The 15,241-nt window shown below is 43.4% G+C and overlaps 2 protein-coding genes across 6 annotated transcripts in view; one reads left to right on the forward strand and one right to left on the reverse strand.

Moving 5' to 3' along the window:
• Window positions 1–345, reverse strand: part of WDR93 (WD repeat domain 93) — a 49,627-nt gene extending 49,282 nt beyond the window's left edge. For 3 of the 4 annotated variants that reach the window (XM_078449012.2, XM_060617659.3, XM_078449014.2), the window contains exon 1: window positions 243–317. The gene's annotated coding sequence lies outside the window, so the exon portion shown is untranslated. Of the gene's footprint in view, window positions 1–242 lie in introns of all 4 variants that reach the window. The other variant, XM_060617658.3, reaches the window with a different exon arrangement.
• On the forward strand, window positions 317–14,604 carry PEX11A (peroxisomal biogenesis factor 11 alpha). 2 transcript variants are annotated; one of them, XM_060617661.3, is made up of 3 exons: window positions 317–492; window positions 10,285–10,400; window positions 12,339–14,604. In XM_060617661.3, the coding sequence occupies exons 1-3, from the start codon at window positions 437–439 to the stop codon at window positions 12,908–12,910; spliced, it is 744 nt and encodes a 247-aa protein (XP_060473644.1). In that variant the 5' UTR covers window positions 317–436; the 3' UTR covers window positions 12,911–14,604. The 2 variants fall into 2 exon arrangements, with proteins under 2 accessions (XP_060473644.1, XP_060473645.1); XM_060617662.3 differs by lacking the exon at window positions 10,285–10,400 and having other exon boundaries at window positions 384–492.
• Window positions 14,605–15,241: the final 637 nt, after the last annotated feature.

Consider the following 15,241-nt stretch of genomic DNA (forward strand, 5'->3'; position numbering starts at 1 on the left):
GAGGCACAGAGGTGGGAAATGATGCGGCCCCAAAGACCCCAAGCAAAACCTGAAGGGAATCTGCATTCAGGATGCCACATGAGTTTTTCCTGAGTTCCCAGGGTCTCCGGGAACGCCAGTGGTTGGGGAGACGGCCCCCCGTCCCGCAGAGCCCCCCTCTAGGAGACCCTAGATATCAAAGGGCGTCTGGGGACACGCGGGGAACCGCTGAACCCCAGCCCAAATGCCGAGCTTCCGCTCACCTGCGCCGGCAGCTTGGCGTCGCCTTAGTAACCGCCACTTCCGGCCGCCACCGGAAGTCCGCGAAGTCCCTGGTCGGAAGGCGCGTCCGCCCCCACGGGGGCGGGGAGACTCAATCTGTCCCGCGGGGGACCCGGCGACACCTTGGAGGACTCGAGACTGCGCCGCGGGTGGCACGTGGCCTCGGCTGGGCGTCATGGATGCCTTCACCCGCTTCACCAACCAGACCCAGGGCCGGGACCGACTCTTCAGGTGAGTCAGGAGCCCGCGGCCTTCACTCCTTCCGGTGCCGCAACCCGAGCTGGTCCCGTGTGGTTCGGCCCCGGAGGAGGGACCGAGTTCGTTTCTGGAGCCGCTCTCCGGCCCCTCTCTGGCACTCTGCGGGACTCCGGCGGAGCCTCCTCCCGGCAGCCTCCGAGGCCCTCACCGTGGTGGACCAGTCCCCCAGCCCTCTTTTTTTTTTTTCGAGTAATCACTACACCCACCATGGGGTTCGAACTCACACCCCCCAGGATCAAGAGCCCCACGCTCCACCGCTACACCTGAGCCAGCCAGGTGTCCCCGCCAGGATTTTTTTTTTTTTTTTTTTAATGTTGATTTTTGAGATAAAGAGAGCACAAGCAGAGGAGGGGCAGAGAGAGAGAGAGAAACAAAGAATCTGAAAAAGGCTGCAAGGCTCCAGGCTGCCAACGCAAAGCCCCAACTCAGGGCTCGAACCCACAAACTGAGATCATGACCTGAGCTCAAGTCCCAAGTTGGAGGTTAACCGACTGAGCCACTCAGCACTCCCCCATCTCCCCATCCCCCACCGCCACCCCCCACCAGGAATTTTATAAGATGAACTTTGGGTTGGCATTTGTGGCCAGGGAAGCCAACCCCTTGGCTGTGGTTTCAAATACCCCATGAAACGCTTATGGAGACACAGAAATTGTATTTATCTTTTATCATCGTCCTGCCTACCTCATTGAGATTGTAGGGAAGGAACAATTCTTCCTCTACCTTCAAGGTCTTTCAGCCAGCCAAAGAATTAAATTTACACAAAACAGGTTCACAGGAGGAAAAATCAAAAAACAAAAAAATCAAGGATGTGTGCACAGTGGCTGGTATTGAGACCTGAAGAAATGACCAAGGCAGGGATTTTTTTCTTCTTTTGAGACACAGAGACAATACATTTATGAGGAATTGACAGGATAAAGAAAGCAGGTGTTTGGAAACTTCAGTTAGGAGGGAATCCTAAACAGAATTTAGGCTGAGTTGGTAGGGTTAGAAAAAAAGTAACCAGGTTCGTTTCTGAAGCTTTCTCTGTTTTGAAGTCCCTATCTCTGGCGACAAGGATGTCCTTTTACTTCCTTAGTACAGGGAGGCTATTTTGCACATGGAAGATGTGTTTCCGGCCTTCTGGGTGACAGAGGAGTCTCTGAACCGCTGTTTCTTAAGTAATTTTTATTTATATGCCAAAGTGGCACATTTTGGGGTGGCCTACCCTTGGCCTCTACGGTTCCCTTTTCTGAAACTTCCCTGGATGTTTTCTTGCTTTAAAAGTTGAGCTGATAAATTGTCCCGTCTGCTTGAACCAGTGTCTTAGTTCTGAGGATAGGTCGTTTTAGTTAAACTCACTTCGGGAGGCGGCGATACAAGTGTGTTCTCACAGTTAGGCCTGTGGTTCAATTATCCAGGTAATAAATAAGGCCTCTCTCTGGAAATTAAAAGAAAAATAATGACCAGTGATTGGATCAAGTTGTAAAACCAGTTTCTGAGTCCTGAATGTAGCCAGTCCAGAGGGTTTCTAGTTGTCACGCCGAAAGCATCTTTACATAAAGTGAGGGCAGGCAGTGGCAATCTGGTGGAGTTTCTTGGTTTGTAACTTGAGTGTCTCTGGTGATCATTTCGAGTGGCCCATAGAGCACCAGGCACGAAGATCGTTTATGTATGAGCTTTTTCTGAAGTGCTCATCAAGTTGTTCATACTCAGTTTGCAGGGCTTCGGGGAAAAGCGTGGTCTTAGTTATCAAATGATTTCAAGTCAAACAGATAGAACATATCAAAAATAATAGTTTGGAGAATTGTAGCCAAGCACTGGAAGAAACTAAAAGGAAATCAGGATCTAGTCCAGTTTATAATGAATTGTATTTGAATCTAATATCCACAGAGGTGTGTTACTGAGACATTGTTTTTTTTTTTTCCCATAATCACCTTCATTTTACTAGAGATAGCCAAATTAAGACTAATTTCTTTGCCAAATGAATCTAGTTTGGATAAACTTGGCCTGATGATTTACATAAGTACAGCAAAAATAGTGATTAATCACACAGGCTCTTTTAAATCCAGGGCCAGCTGGGTGGCTCAGTCAGTTGAGCATCCAACTTGGGCTCAGGTCATGATCCCACGGTTCATGAGTTTGAGCCACACCCTGGGCTGTGTTCTGACAGCTTGGAGCCTGGCGCCTGCTTCGGATTCTGTGTCTCCCTCCCCCCCCCCCCCCCCCGCCCCCTCTTAAAAATAAACATTAAGAAGAAAAACACTTAAATCTGCTGTTGAACTTTAAACAGCCTCTTGAGGCCAGAAGCCAAGCCAAATACTTGCCATCAGACTTCACCTGTAATACCTATAGGTTAAAGTTCATTGCTCTCTTCTTGAGGTCCCCCAAATACCCTGAGGTTCTTGCACCTGCCAGGAAGTGACCTCCTTTACTCACCTGGTGAGAGGCTTCTGCTGGGAGCCCTGCAAGCAAGGTATTAGGCTCTTCTTCCAAAAGGCTTTACTGGCTCCATATGATCACCATTAGTGCCTTAAAACTCTCTAGCCATATCTGAATTTATGCCTGTCTCCCAAATGTGACATTCCAGTCAAAGCCTTGGTAATATAACCAGTGTTTCTAACCATGTCCTGTGCAAGGAGAACAAACTCTCATTGAACTTACCCAAATAAATATGTTGTCAAAAAAACATAAGAATTCAATGAGAGTTTTTGAATTCTAGAGGGATCAGACAGGGAGAAAAAGATAAATTGTTGTGAATCATAGCTTAAGAGAAAAACTTTTCTTAAATCTGGAAAAACAAAACATTAAAAGTCAGTATTTCAAACAAAAATGTCATTAAACTTATAATTATCCTCCTCAGTTCGTTTATGTTATTCTTGATCTGCTTAAATTCAGTTTTTCCTTTAGTTCCAGACATTCTTACCCAGTTCAGTTTTATGATCTTAAAATTATCAGAACCCTGCATTTGTCAAAATTCCTTTTTATGAATCTCTCAAGATGAAACGCATTTGCAGGAAGCTTTTGGAGAAGCATCCAAGTAAAGTATTAACTGTCTGTAAATGCTAACAGAATTAAAAATGGCCATGGTTACAGATCTGCTTAGAGTTTGTCAGGGAGCAAGAATTCCTGTCCACTCAAAGGTCCTTCTAGAATCAAATTGACATGAGACAGATTAACAAGAAAAAAATCAAATTTGATAATGGGGATCCACGTAGACATGGAAATTCCAAAGGCAGGCAAGATGAGGTATATATGTCATTCTGAACTAAGGAGAAGGGATAGGGGTCTGGGGCTTCAGAGGAAAGGAATGTACTTTTACAGTGTGGTAAGAACAGATGTTTGGTAATTTGACGTTTGCCCTACGGTACAGATGGGTCATTCAGACAAGGGTCATTCAGATAAAATGTATCTTTGCTAATCACCCTTATTCTGGGAAAGAACCTCAATTTGGATTCTACGTAGTTAAGGAAGGGGCAGAAGTTTCCCTTGAGCCCACAGGGTCTCAAGTGCCTTCAGCTCAAAATAATCCACATGCCAAAGGGGTACATTTTGAGGGGACCTGTCATGAACCCCTTTAAGTTCATTACAGTGCAACTGACAAGGAAACTTATTTCTGTGACATCTAACACTTCAAGATAGTTCTATACCAGTACATATCAGATTTCTAGGAGTTTCATACAATTTCTAGAACACATATCTTAGTAATATATATCTATACAAATGTAATTTAAGAGGGTTTAGTATCACTTACTTGACAATGCTTCTCATGTAATTTAACACAACAAATAAACCTAATTAATGTAATAGCTCCTTTTTATAAAAGGAGACCAAATATTTTGAAATGTTCCATGGACCCTCTGGAACATTTCAGTTAAGTTGTAGACTTGATTTTAGAATTTGATGTTGGGAAGTTTGTCAAAAAATATCAAAACATTTGATTAAATAAGATCACAGATCATGATGAAACAATATCAATTTAGCTAAAGTGACAATAAAATTTTTTTTAATGTTTATTTATTTATTTTTGAGAGAGAGCACAAGCAGGGGAAGGGCAGAGAGACAGGGAGAGAGAGAATCCCAAGCAGGCTCCCTGCAGTCCACACAGGCCTCACTGTCCTTGAAGTGCCCGACACAGGGCTCGATCTCACGAACCATGAGATCATGGCCTGAGCCGAAATCAAGAGTCAGACGCTTAACTGACTGAGCCACCCAGGCAATAAAAAATTTTAAAGACAAATACAAAGGGTTACATAGTTGTAAGCAAAACTTAGCTTTTTTGGTATTAAGAAGACTCAGTTTTTTTGAATAATCAAAGATCTGATAAAGACAAAGCATTGAATCTTTGTTTTTCTAGGCAGATTACATGAAAGGTAAAAAACTCTTTACAATTTCTTATAAAAAGCAAACCAATAACCTAAGAAAACTTCTTCCTTTCATTTTATTTCATTTCATGTCAATTCCAGTATAGTTAATAGAGTGTTATGTTAGTTTCAGGTGTACAATATAGTGATTCAATGGTTCCATATATTACTGAGTGCTCATCAAGATAAGTGTGCACTTAATCCCCTTCATCTATTTTACCCATCCCTCCACCCACCTCCCCTCTGGTTACCATCGGTTTGTTTTCCGTAGTTAAGAGTCTGTGTTTTGGTTTGTCTTTTCTGTCTCTCTCTCTCTCTGTCTCTCTCTCTCTCTTTTGTTTCTTAAATTCCACATATGAGTGAAATCGTATGGTATTTGGCTCTGGCTTATTTCACTTAACATCATACTGTCTAGATTCCCCCCAGGTTGTTGCAAATGGCAAGATTTCTTTTTTTTTTTTATGGCTGAGTGATATTCCATTGTGTGTGTGTGTGTGTGTGTGTGTGTGTGTGTGTGTGTGTGTCTCCTTTAACCTATTGATGGGCACTGGGTTGCTTCCATAATTTAGCTATTGTAAATAATGCAGTAAACATAAAAGTACATATATCTTTTCAAATTAGTGTGTTTGTATTCTTTAGGTAAATACTCAGTAGTGGAATTACTGCATCATATAGTAATTCTATTTTTAATTTTTTAAGGAACCTCCATACTATTTTCCACAGTGCGTGCCTGTACCACTTTGCATTGCATTCCCACCAACAGTGCAGAAGACTTCCTTTTTCTCCACATCCTCAACACTTGTTTCTGAAAACTTCTACCTTTTGAAAGAGAAAAATTCTAATTTTGCACCAGTATACTTTTGATATTAAAACTCATTTTTTTTTTTAAATATGTATTTATTTGGAGGGAGAGCGCAAGTGGGAGAGGGGTAGAGAGACAGGGGACAGAGGATCTGAAGCAGGCTCTGGGCTGACAGACTGACAGCAGTGAACCCGATTTGGGGCTCGAACTCACAAACAACGAGATCATGACCTGATCAGAGGACACTCAACCAACTGAACCACCCAGGTGCCCCTTAAAACTCATTGTTAGATAAGTTTATTTTAATCTTAGCCAGTACTGACACATATAAAATTCGTTTTCAAAGGTTCCTTTTCCCTAAACTTTCTACAACCTTTTTTTTTTTTTTTTTTTTTTAATATTCAGATTTTTGTCGTAAGTTTTCCCTCTTTAAATGATTAGCCTCACTTTAGGATAAAAAATTTTTTTGCCCCCCAAAAATGTATTTCCGTTCTTCATACTTTTTCTTACCAAAAACATACATTTTACTTTCCTTGAAAGTTGTTTCTTTTATTATTTAAAACATTTTTTTAAATTTTTATTTATTTTTAATTTTTTTAATGTTTTTATTTTTGAGACAGAGAGAGACAGAGTGTGAGGAGGGGAGGGGCAGAGAGAGAGGGAGACACAGAATCCGAAGCAGGCTCCAGGCTCTGAGCTGTCAGCACAGAGCCCGACGCGGGGCTCGACGCAGGGCTCGAACTCACGGACTGTGAGATCATGACCTGAACCGAAGTTGGACGCTTAACCGACTGAGCCACCCAGGTGCCCCTAACACATTTTTTTAATGTTTATTTATTTTTGAGAAAGAGAGAGAGAGAGTGCAGGCAGGGGAGGGGCAGAGAAAGAGGGAGACACAGAATCTGAAGCAGGCTCCAGGCTCCGAGGTGCCAGGACAGAGCCTGACACGGGGCTCAAACTCACAAACTGCGAGATCATGACCAGAGCCAAAGTCGGACGATTAACCGACTGAGCCACCCAGGCGCCCCTGTATTTTATTTATTTTTTAAAGTTTATTTATTTTGAGAGAGAGCGTGTGCTAAGGGGGGAGGGGTAGAAGAGAGAGAATCCCAGGCAGGCTCTGCATTGACAGTGCAGTAGCTGATACAGCACTTGACCAGCGCTTGATTGTGAGATCTCATGAGCTGTGAGATCATGACCTAAGCTGAAATCAAGAGTTAAGATGTTTGACTGAGCTACCCAGCACCCCTAAAGTTTGTGTGTTAAAGAATGGGTCTTAGGTCCTAAAGCGGATGGGGATAGAAAATTTGTATCATAGAGGCATAGAGAAGGTATCCAAGTTTTTTCTAAAGTGGGCTTTTTTAAAGATTTTTTTAAAATTTAAGTTTATCTTAGAGAGTGAGCAAGCAGGGGAGGGGTAGAGAGAGAGGGAGACAGAGAGAATCCCAACCAGGCTCTGCACTGTCAGCACAGACCCTGACGTGGGGCTCGAACTTATGTACCACGAGATCATGGCTGGTCATGGGCCAAAATCAAGACCCAGATGCTTAACCAACTGAGCCACCCAGGTGCCCCTCCTGTGGTGGGCTCTTTGGGACATACTGGTCTCTTACTAGAGTTGCTAGAGCCTGAGCATAATATTCTTTTTAGCAGATTTTATTTTATTTAAATGTTTAAGTTTTATTTTATTTAAGCTTTTAAATTTAAATTTTTAGTTAAATTTAATTTTATTTAGAATTTATTTTATTTTTATTTTTTATGGAAGCAGTTTATATTTTATTTATTATTATTTTATTAATGTTTATTTTTGAGAAGCAGTTTATATTTTATTTATTTTATTTTATTAATGTTTATTTTTGAGAGAGAGAACACACAAGAAGGGGAGGGGCAGACAGAGAGAGGAAGACACAGAATCTGAAGTAGGCTCCAGGTTCTGAGCTGTCAGTGGAGAGCCAGATGTGAGGTTCGAACTCACCAGATGCAGGGCTCAAACTCATGAACCATGAGTTCATGACCTGAGCCGAAGTCAGATACTCAACCTATGAACCACCCAGGTTGCCCCCAAAGCAGCTTATATTTTAAAAAGTTGCCCTTGCTTTTTTCTTTGGTCTCAGGCTATCTTAGGCCGTGTTTACATTTTGAAGACACGATAAGAGTCTTAACTCTGAGGGACAGAGAAGGAATACAGGTTGATTTTTTTTTTCCTTAAGAGATTTTTAGCTAAAATAGGAAATAATTCATGCCTTTGTAAAGTCTATGTAAAGCATTTATATAAAAGCCTTCTTTTTGAGTGAGGAGGTCTTTTACTTCTTAGTACAGGGAGGGAGGGTATTTTTCACATGGGAGATGTGTTTCCTACTTTCTGGGGGACAGAGGAGGGGCTGAGTGTCCTTGTACCGTTGTTTCTTAAGTGAATTGTTTAAAATAATCATTATAGCAAAGTGGCACATTTTGGGGCAGCCTGCCCTTGGCCCCTGCAAGACACTGAGTGTGAAATAGTTTTGTGAACTGTGGAACAGAGCACAGTCTGGAGAGCACCTCTAAGATACATGCCATGCTATGGAAAATCCTAAGCAGAGATAGTGCTTTAATCCTAATTAAGTCATGATGTTTCTTTTAGAAATGTGGTTGATTCTTACTCAATAAAAAAAAAAAAAAAAAGAATAGTTACGGTTGAGGTTTCGACAGCATCCCCTTCTCTTCTGGGTGTACAGGTACTAATACAGACAGTCCAATAAGACTAGCCCCAATACTGGGACTTTCGGAAGCTGACTTTATGCCAGGTACTGTTCTCAGTGCATCACAGCTGTACATTCATTTAACCCTCATTACTACTCTAAGAGGTAGATACTCTGAATTATTCCCCTTTCGCAGACAGGGAGACCGAAGCAGAAGGTTAATAGGTCCTAAGTGGCAGCGCTGAGATTTAAATCCACACAGTTGATTCCAATGCCCACCATTTTAACGGCCAGCCCATACTACTGTTGTAATTCATTTGATAGGCTTTTTTAATGATCGCATTGTATGTGAGCTTCATTAAAATAGAAGCCTTCAATTTCAGTGCACTTGGAATGTGCCCTGCAAGGTTTATCAGTGAGGTTGGTTAATAAAATAATTGTTCGGATGTACTTTTCTGTAAGATCTGAGATCTCTAGTATTCATTTCCCGATGCCCTTGGTGATCCATGGCTCCTGTGAACAAACTGGCATTCACAAAATACTACCTTGGTTTTGGATGCATTCCTGTTTTTCGACCAGGTCTGAGAAAGGGGGACCCATTGCCGTGACTGGCTTGAGCCCTCTAGCCAGGAAGCTACTTTAAAAAAATTTTTTTAATGTCTGTCTATTTTTGAGACAGAGCACGAGTGGGGAAGGGGCAGAGGGAGAGGGAGACACAGAATCTGAAGCAGGCTCCAGGCTCTGAGCTGTCAGCACAGAGCCCAATGCAGGGCTCGAACCCACGACCTGTGAGATCATGACCTGAGCTGAAGTCAGACACTTAACTGACTGAGCCACCCAGGCACCCTGGAAGCTACTTTAAAAAGGAGAGACAAAAAGATATTCTTTTTACTTCATCCTCAATAACAAGTTTACCGTTTTGGAAAATGTGCCACATTTTTATTGAGAATAATATTTGTAGCCTAAAGGGATTCAAATGCAGTTACAGAACTGTAGGAAACAGGCACCTACTTTGTTAATAGGCTGCCAAATGCATTTAGATGTTTGATTATGTGATATAAAATTTCTCGTGTGTTAGTAAGGCATTATTATTTGTAGTCATAACAATAATCACTTTATTGAATATTTAGTATTAAATAGTCTATATATAAAACACTAGTTTTGAAAGACAAACATAAAAATATATCTAGGCTTATTCACGTATTGGTGTGTATTTGATCCTTTTCTAAAAAATTAAGCAATGTGGGGCATCTGGGTGGCTCAGGCTGTTGAGCGTCTGACTTCAGCACAGGTACTGATCTCATGGTTCGTGAGTTTGAACCCCCTGTCGGGCTCTGTGCTGACAGCTCAGAGCCTGGAGCCTGCTTCTGATTCTGTATCTACCTCTCTCTCTGTCCCTCCCCAGTTGCACTCTGTCTCTCTGTCTCTCTCTCAAAAATAAGTGAACATTAAAAAAATTTTTTTTTAATTAAGCAGTGTGCAAACAACTTTTCATTTGGTTCTGGTTTGAGTGTGTGTCCTATTAGATAAGTATTTGGTTAACTACATGATAAAAAGTTCATTTTAGGAATCTGAAAAGTCACTATACAGGAGAAAATAAAGAATGTGAATCTTTGCAGACTTGACCTGGGGGAGATTTTTGGGCAGTTCACCACTTTGGCTCTATCCATTTCTCTGTGCCAGCAAAAGGCGTTTTGGGGGGCTGCTCACCGTAACTGCAGAGTTCCCTTTCATCACCTTTGTGTCACATTTGCATCACATGCTGTATCTACCCTTTGGCCCTGTGGGGTCACTGTTGCAGAATTATGCTCTTGTAAGAACTGCTTATGTGAGAAATTGTCTTGGAAACTTTGCTTTTAGCAACACACATTTCTCCTTTCTTTGCTTCATGAATCAAATTTTATTTGGTTTATCAATCATTCTCATTTTTTGTTTTCCATTTCAGAGCCACTCAGTACACATGCATGTTGCTTAGATATTTGTTAGAGCCTAAAGCTGGCAAAGAGAACGTGGTAATGAAGCTCAAGAAACTGGAGTCCAGTGTGAGCACTGGCCGTAAATGTAAGTACCCTGTCTCTTGAGGGACAGTGGCTCCTGGTTTCGAATCGTCAGACCTTGTCATTTACAAAATACTCTGTAGATCATTCATTACTAATCAATCAGGTTTTTTGATGAGGTTGACCAGTAAGGCTGCCCTCATGAGATGACAGGCCAAGAAGATTGAAGTTTTGCTGCAGACCATTCACAGACACCCTGCAGACATGCAGTGTATTAGCTCAACTGTAGTTCTTAGAATTACACAATGTTTTGGCAATCCCTGACATGAGCTTCCGGCTCTTGGAAGGCCTTTGTATTCTCTAGAACAGAATAGCTTGCCTTTTCCTTGCCTTTTCCCTTCTTCTCTGGAGGAATTACTAGAGGAAACGGTTAAGGTGGATCTCGGACTGTTTGTGGAGTGGTTTCACGTTCAAGGCAAAAGTGAAGTCCGTGTTTTGTACTCATCTGATTTGCTTTAATAATAAAGCGTACTGGGAAACCCATCCTTCTAATAACAATCGCATGGCTGAGTGGTTTGATGAGAATCAGATATTGCTACAGTAGGTAGACAGAGGTGTTGGAATGGAATGTAGAAATCAGATGTTGATCAGTTATTTTGGAGCACCTGCTTTAGGTATAGTTCTGAGCTTTCTGAAAGAACTAAGATTACACGGTGTAAATAATGGTGTAAGATTTAGTGCCAAATATATTGGCTAGGATAGAGGAAAAGAAAGGTTTGGGAGGAGGTGGAACTTGAGGTGTGGCTAGAGAGAGTGGGAAGGAGAGCCTTCTTGAAGGGTGATTTCCTCCGTGAAGGCTCAAAACTGTTCATGAGCAAACTGTTGTATTGGAAGGTCAATGAGAAACGAGTTTGACAGCAGTTGTCCAGCAGAGGGATGTTGGAAGGTAGGGTGAGCTTTTCTGGATGGCTTTGAAGGGTAGGATTAGAAGTTCTCAGATTCTTTAGTGTGTCAGAGCTCACTAGTCTCCGAGGTGCAGGAAAGACTTACCCAAGGTCATTCAGCTAGCTAGTGCAAGAGCCAGAACTGGAACCCAGGATTACTCATTACATATTCTGTTTTGTGTTATTGTTGACACAGTAATCCCAGGCATTCTTCTGAGGTAAGTCTCTTGAGGGTAGCTACTTGTGAACGTTTGCTCAGTCTAAGATAGAGTCCTTTAATGAAGGTACAGGTACTTCTTTTGGATGGTCCATAACGTTTAGGATCATAACTCATTCTGAGCAGGTGCTCGGTAAATACTTGTCGATTGATACATCCCAGATTCATTGAATTACATGCTCAGATAAGGATATGCCTCACAGTGGTTGATTTCATTCGACTAGGAACACTTTCCGTAGCCACTACATCCTGCCGTCTCTACTTTGTCTTCTTGACAGTAGGGAGCTGAAGAGGGTTTGAACCACAGAGATGGCAAGATGATAACGGCCTTTTATAAAAAAGCAAATCTTTTGTCTGGAAAGTAAGTAAAATCTGAGGCATCAGACTCTCCAAATGAATACTGGCATCTGGGTCAGAGAAATGCCCACAGTGAATTAAAGCTTCGTATGTGAAAATAATAATAATAGTCGCAGTAATGGTACAGCTAGACTTCCTGTGATCGTAGTACTTTTCTCCTAAAGACGTACAGCTGGTAATATTCAGACGTCACAATCCACACTCGTGATTGACCTTGCCTAAAGTATATCGTAAGCCACTGTTAAGGTATCCACTGGAATGGAGGTGATAAATTTAAAGTCACTGTCTTCTGTGCCTTCCAGAATCATTTTCCGTGTCCTTCGTGTACTGTAAAGTCCTTCCTTATTCCTGAACAAAGACTGAGCCTCACATGGCAGCCACCTGTCAAGACACCAGTGCTGGCCCCTCACCCTGAGGCAGGGATTCTGCCTTCATGGTACATACCAATTAAATATTTGTTAACTGTTGCGGGTTCCTCTTGCAGGGTTCAGGCTGGGCAACGTGGTCCATGCCATACAGGCGACTCAGCAGAGCATTCACGCCACTGCCCTGGTGCCCCGCCTCTGCCTCACGTTAGCCAACTTGAACCGCGTGGTTTATTTCATCTGCGATACCATCCTCTGGGTGAGGAGCGTAGGGCTCGCCTCGCACGTTAACAAAGAGAAATGGCGAATGTGGGCTGCCCGCCATTACTGCTGTTCTCTCCTGCTGAGCCTGGCCAGGGATCTGTACGAAATCTCCCTGCAGATGGAACAGGCGGCACGAGACGGGGCAGAGAGGGAGAAATCACCACCTCAGGACCCTCCGGGGTACAGCGTGGCCGACGAGGAGACAGAGTGGCTCCAGTCCTTTCTCCTTCTCTTGTTCCGGTCTCTGCGGAAGCATCCTCCCTTGCTCCTGGACACGGTGAAGAACTTCTGCGATATCTTGAACCCCTTGGACCAGTTGGGGATCTATAAGTCCAATCCTGGCATCATTGGACTCGGAGGCCTTGTGTCGTCTCTAGCAGGCATCGTCATTGTGGCGTATCCTCACATGAAGCTGAAGACGCAGTGAAGCGGTTTCGGGCTCGAGACTGGCACCTGCTTTAAAAGACGCCGTCTCAGGATGGACATCTGCGTGAGGCGCAGACCATGTCAGACTGTGCTTAAAGACGGGTTCTTGTGAGCGTTTAGTGACCAGTGATGTGAGCAAGGGCAGGGCCAAGAGTGGAGAAGGGGACTGCATGAAGATTTACACGTGTTTTTTAGAGTGCTGGAGTGACTTCTGAATTTCCGAGTATTTCCCTTTCATCTAACATTTATTGAGCCTCTCTCGTGCTCATAGCGGGAGCTTACTGTCTACCGAATATATAAAAATTAGAAAAGGCCCAAAGCACTGAACACTAATGCACCGTGACTTTGGGGCCGAGAACCTCACTTCCGTAGATCTGCTGCTCAGCTGTCTCTCAGATCTAGTAGGAGCCTCTTGTTCCTCTGATCGGTTACCAGCCCCGCCCCCCGCCTCTGCATAGATCCCCATGCCAGGGTGCAGGGGGCTGGGCTGACGGCCTTGCATCACTGCACTCCTGTCCTTCCTCTGTCCACAAGGAGACTCAGAAACGCATCAGCCACCTTCGTGGTATAAACTGTGACTTCAGGTAGTGAGTGAGTAAGCAAAAATCAGAAGCACATAGAAAGGACTGAGGTAAAAAATGATGTGCATGAGAGGTGCCTGGGTGTCTCAGTTGAGCATCTGACTCTTGATTGCAGCTCAGGTCATGATCCCAGGGTTGTGGGATCGAGCCTTGCACCAGGCTCCATGCTGAGGATGAAGCCTGCTTAAGATTTTCTCCCTCTTCCTCTGTCCTTCTCTCCCACTCACACTCTCTCTCTAAAATTAAAAAAAAAAAAATTCTTTTTTTAATATGGAAGGTCACGGTGGGCGCCTGGAGGTAGTAGCCTGTGACAGATGAGGAAACTGAGGCTAAAAAAGTGAGGCCAGCGCTTCGGCTTTCAGACTCCCAGTCCAGGGTTCTTTCCATTATATTTCATTGCCTTCCTGGGTGAGTGGAAGTGTGAGACTCTCCAGAATCCTGTGCGAAAAGGCTTTTTTCGAACTTTGTTAGTCATTGGTTCACATAAAAATTAAAACTATAGCTAGATTTATCAGCTGGATTGTCGTATTTAAAGCCATATAATCATTTGGGCACTGCTACGTTGTCATCAAAGTGTACGCAGTTAAGAACTTTTTGGGAATACTCTGAATGTGGGAATGCCATAATTTTCTATGATAAATCAGACCTCCTATGTGTGGGGAGGTTGGGGGGTGGGAAAGAGCAATAAGGGACCAGTGACAAGGCCGTTTATTCGTGTCCTATTTTCCGTCTTGGGTGTTGAGCTGTGATTGCAGATCCTCCGATTTGAGGGCAGTGAGATAGCAAAATAGGATGCCATCAGGCAGGAGGCCGGTGTCAGTCCTGCCAGTAGAGCCGTTTCACTTACCTGAACGGAAATGAGAAAAGAAACGTGCACTAAATTTCCCAGGAATGTGAATGAGATTCTTAAAAACTAGACTCAGGTCCTTGGCTCTCTTATTTTTAAAGTGATTGATCAAGATAACGGGATTTGAGAAGACACTCGGGGAATTTTAAGAGAAATGAAAGCTGCTAGGTCAGGGCAAGTAAAAAGTTTAAGTAACCAATTCTACTTTGTCCAGATCCTTTGCTGTCATAGATTACTTATGTCTAATAAATTGCTAGACAAAACAGACTCCTGACTCTGTGAATGTGTTCTGGGAATGAGGAAGAGCGAAAAGAAAGCCAATCCAGAGACGATCAGAGTGGACACGGTAGAGAGGGCTCCGGTACAAGGAGCTCCCACCTGGAAGGTCCAGGCTGAGGAGGAGGGTGAAGAACGACTTAGGTTGGAACGTCTGGGTTGAAAGACCACTAGGATGATCTCCTCCGGGAGAGGGTCTTCTGGACCAGCTCTGCCAGGTGGTGGTCTGGCTTCTGCCTGGAGAAGTGGGGCTCGAATCTGCGGTCGCCTGTCACAGTGGCGTCCTGCTTGCTGCTTTTGTCCTCTGCACTTTAGCGTGAGCGATGGGGAGTTTGGGAAATGCCATCTCTTCTAGAATGTGTGAAAACCTGAATGGTACCCCAGAACCTCCCTCTCTGCGTTTTTCTTGCTTCTAACTAACCATCCCCACCTCCAAGCCTCCACATTCATGAGGGATTCTGAAGACCAAAGACATTCATTCCTAATAGACGCACAGAACAACTGAACATTGTTCCCTGAGAATTAGCTCAACAACGAATGTCTGAATACCATGCTTAGTTTGGGGATCCACTTGTGCACAAGAGGACCAAGGCCCCTGTGTTCAAGTCGGGGGGTGAGGGGGCAGGTG

This window comes from Panthera onca, chromosome B3, assembly GCF_046562875.1.
Source record: "Panthera onca isolate mPanOnc1 chromosome B3, mPanOnc1 haplotype 2, whole genome shotgun sequence".
Classification (NCBI taxonomy): Eukaryota; Metazoa; Chordata; class Mammalia; order Carnivora; family Felidae; genus Panthera; species Panthera onca.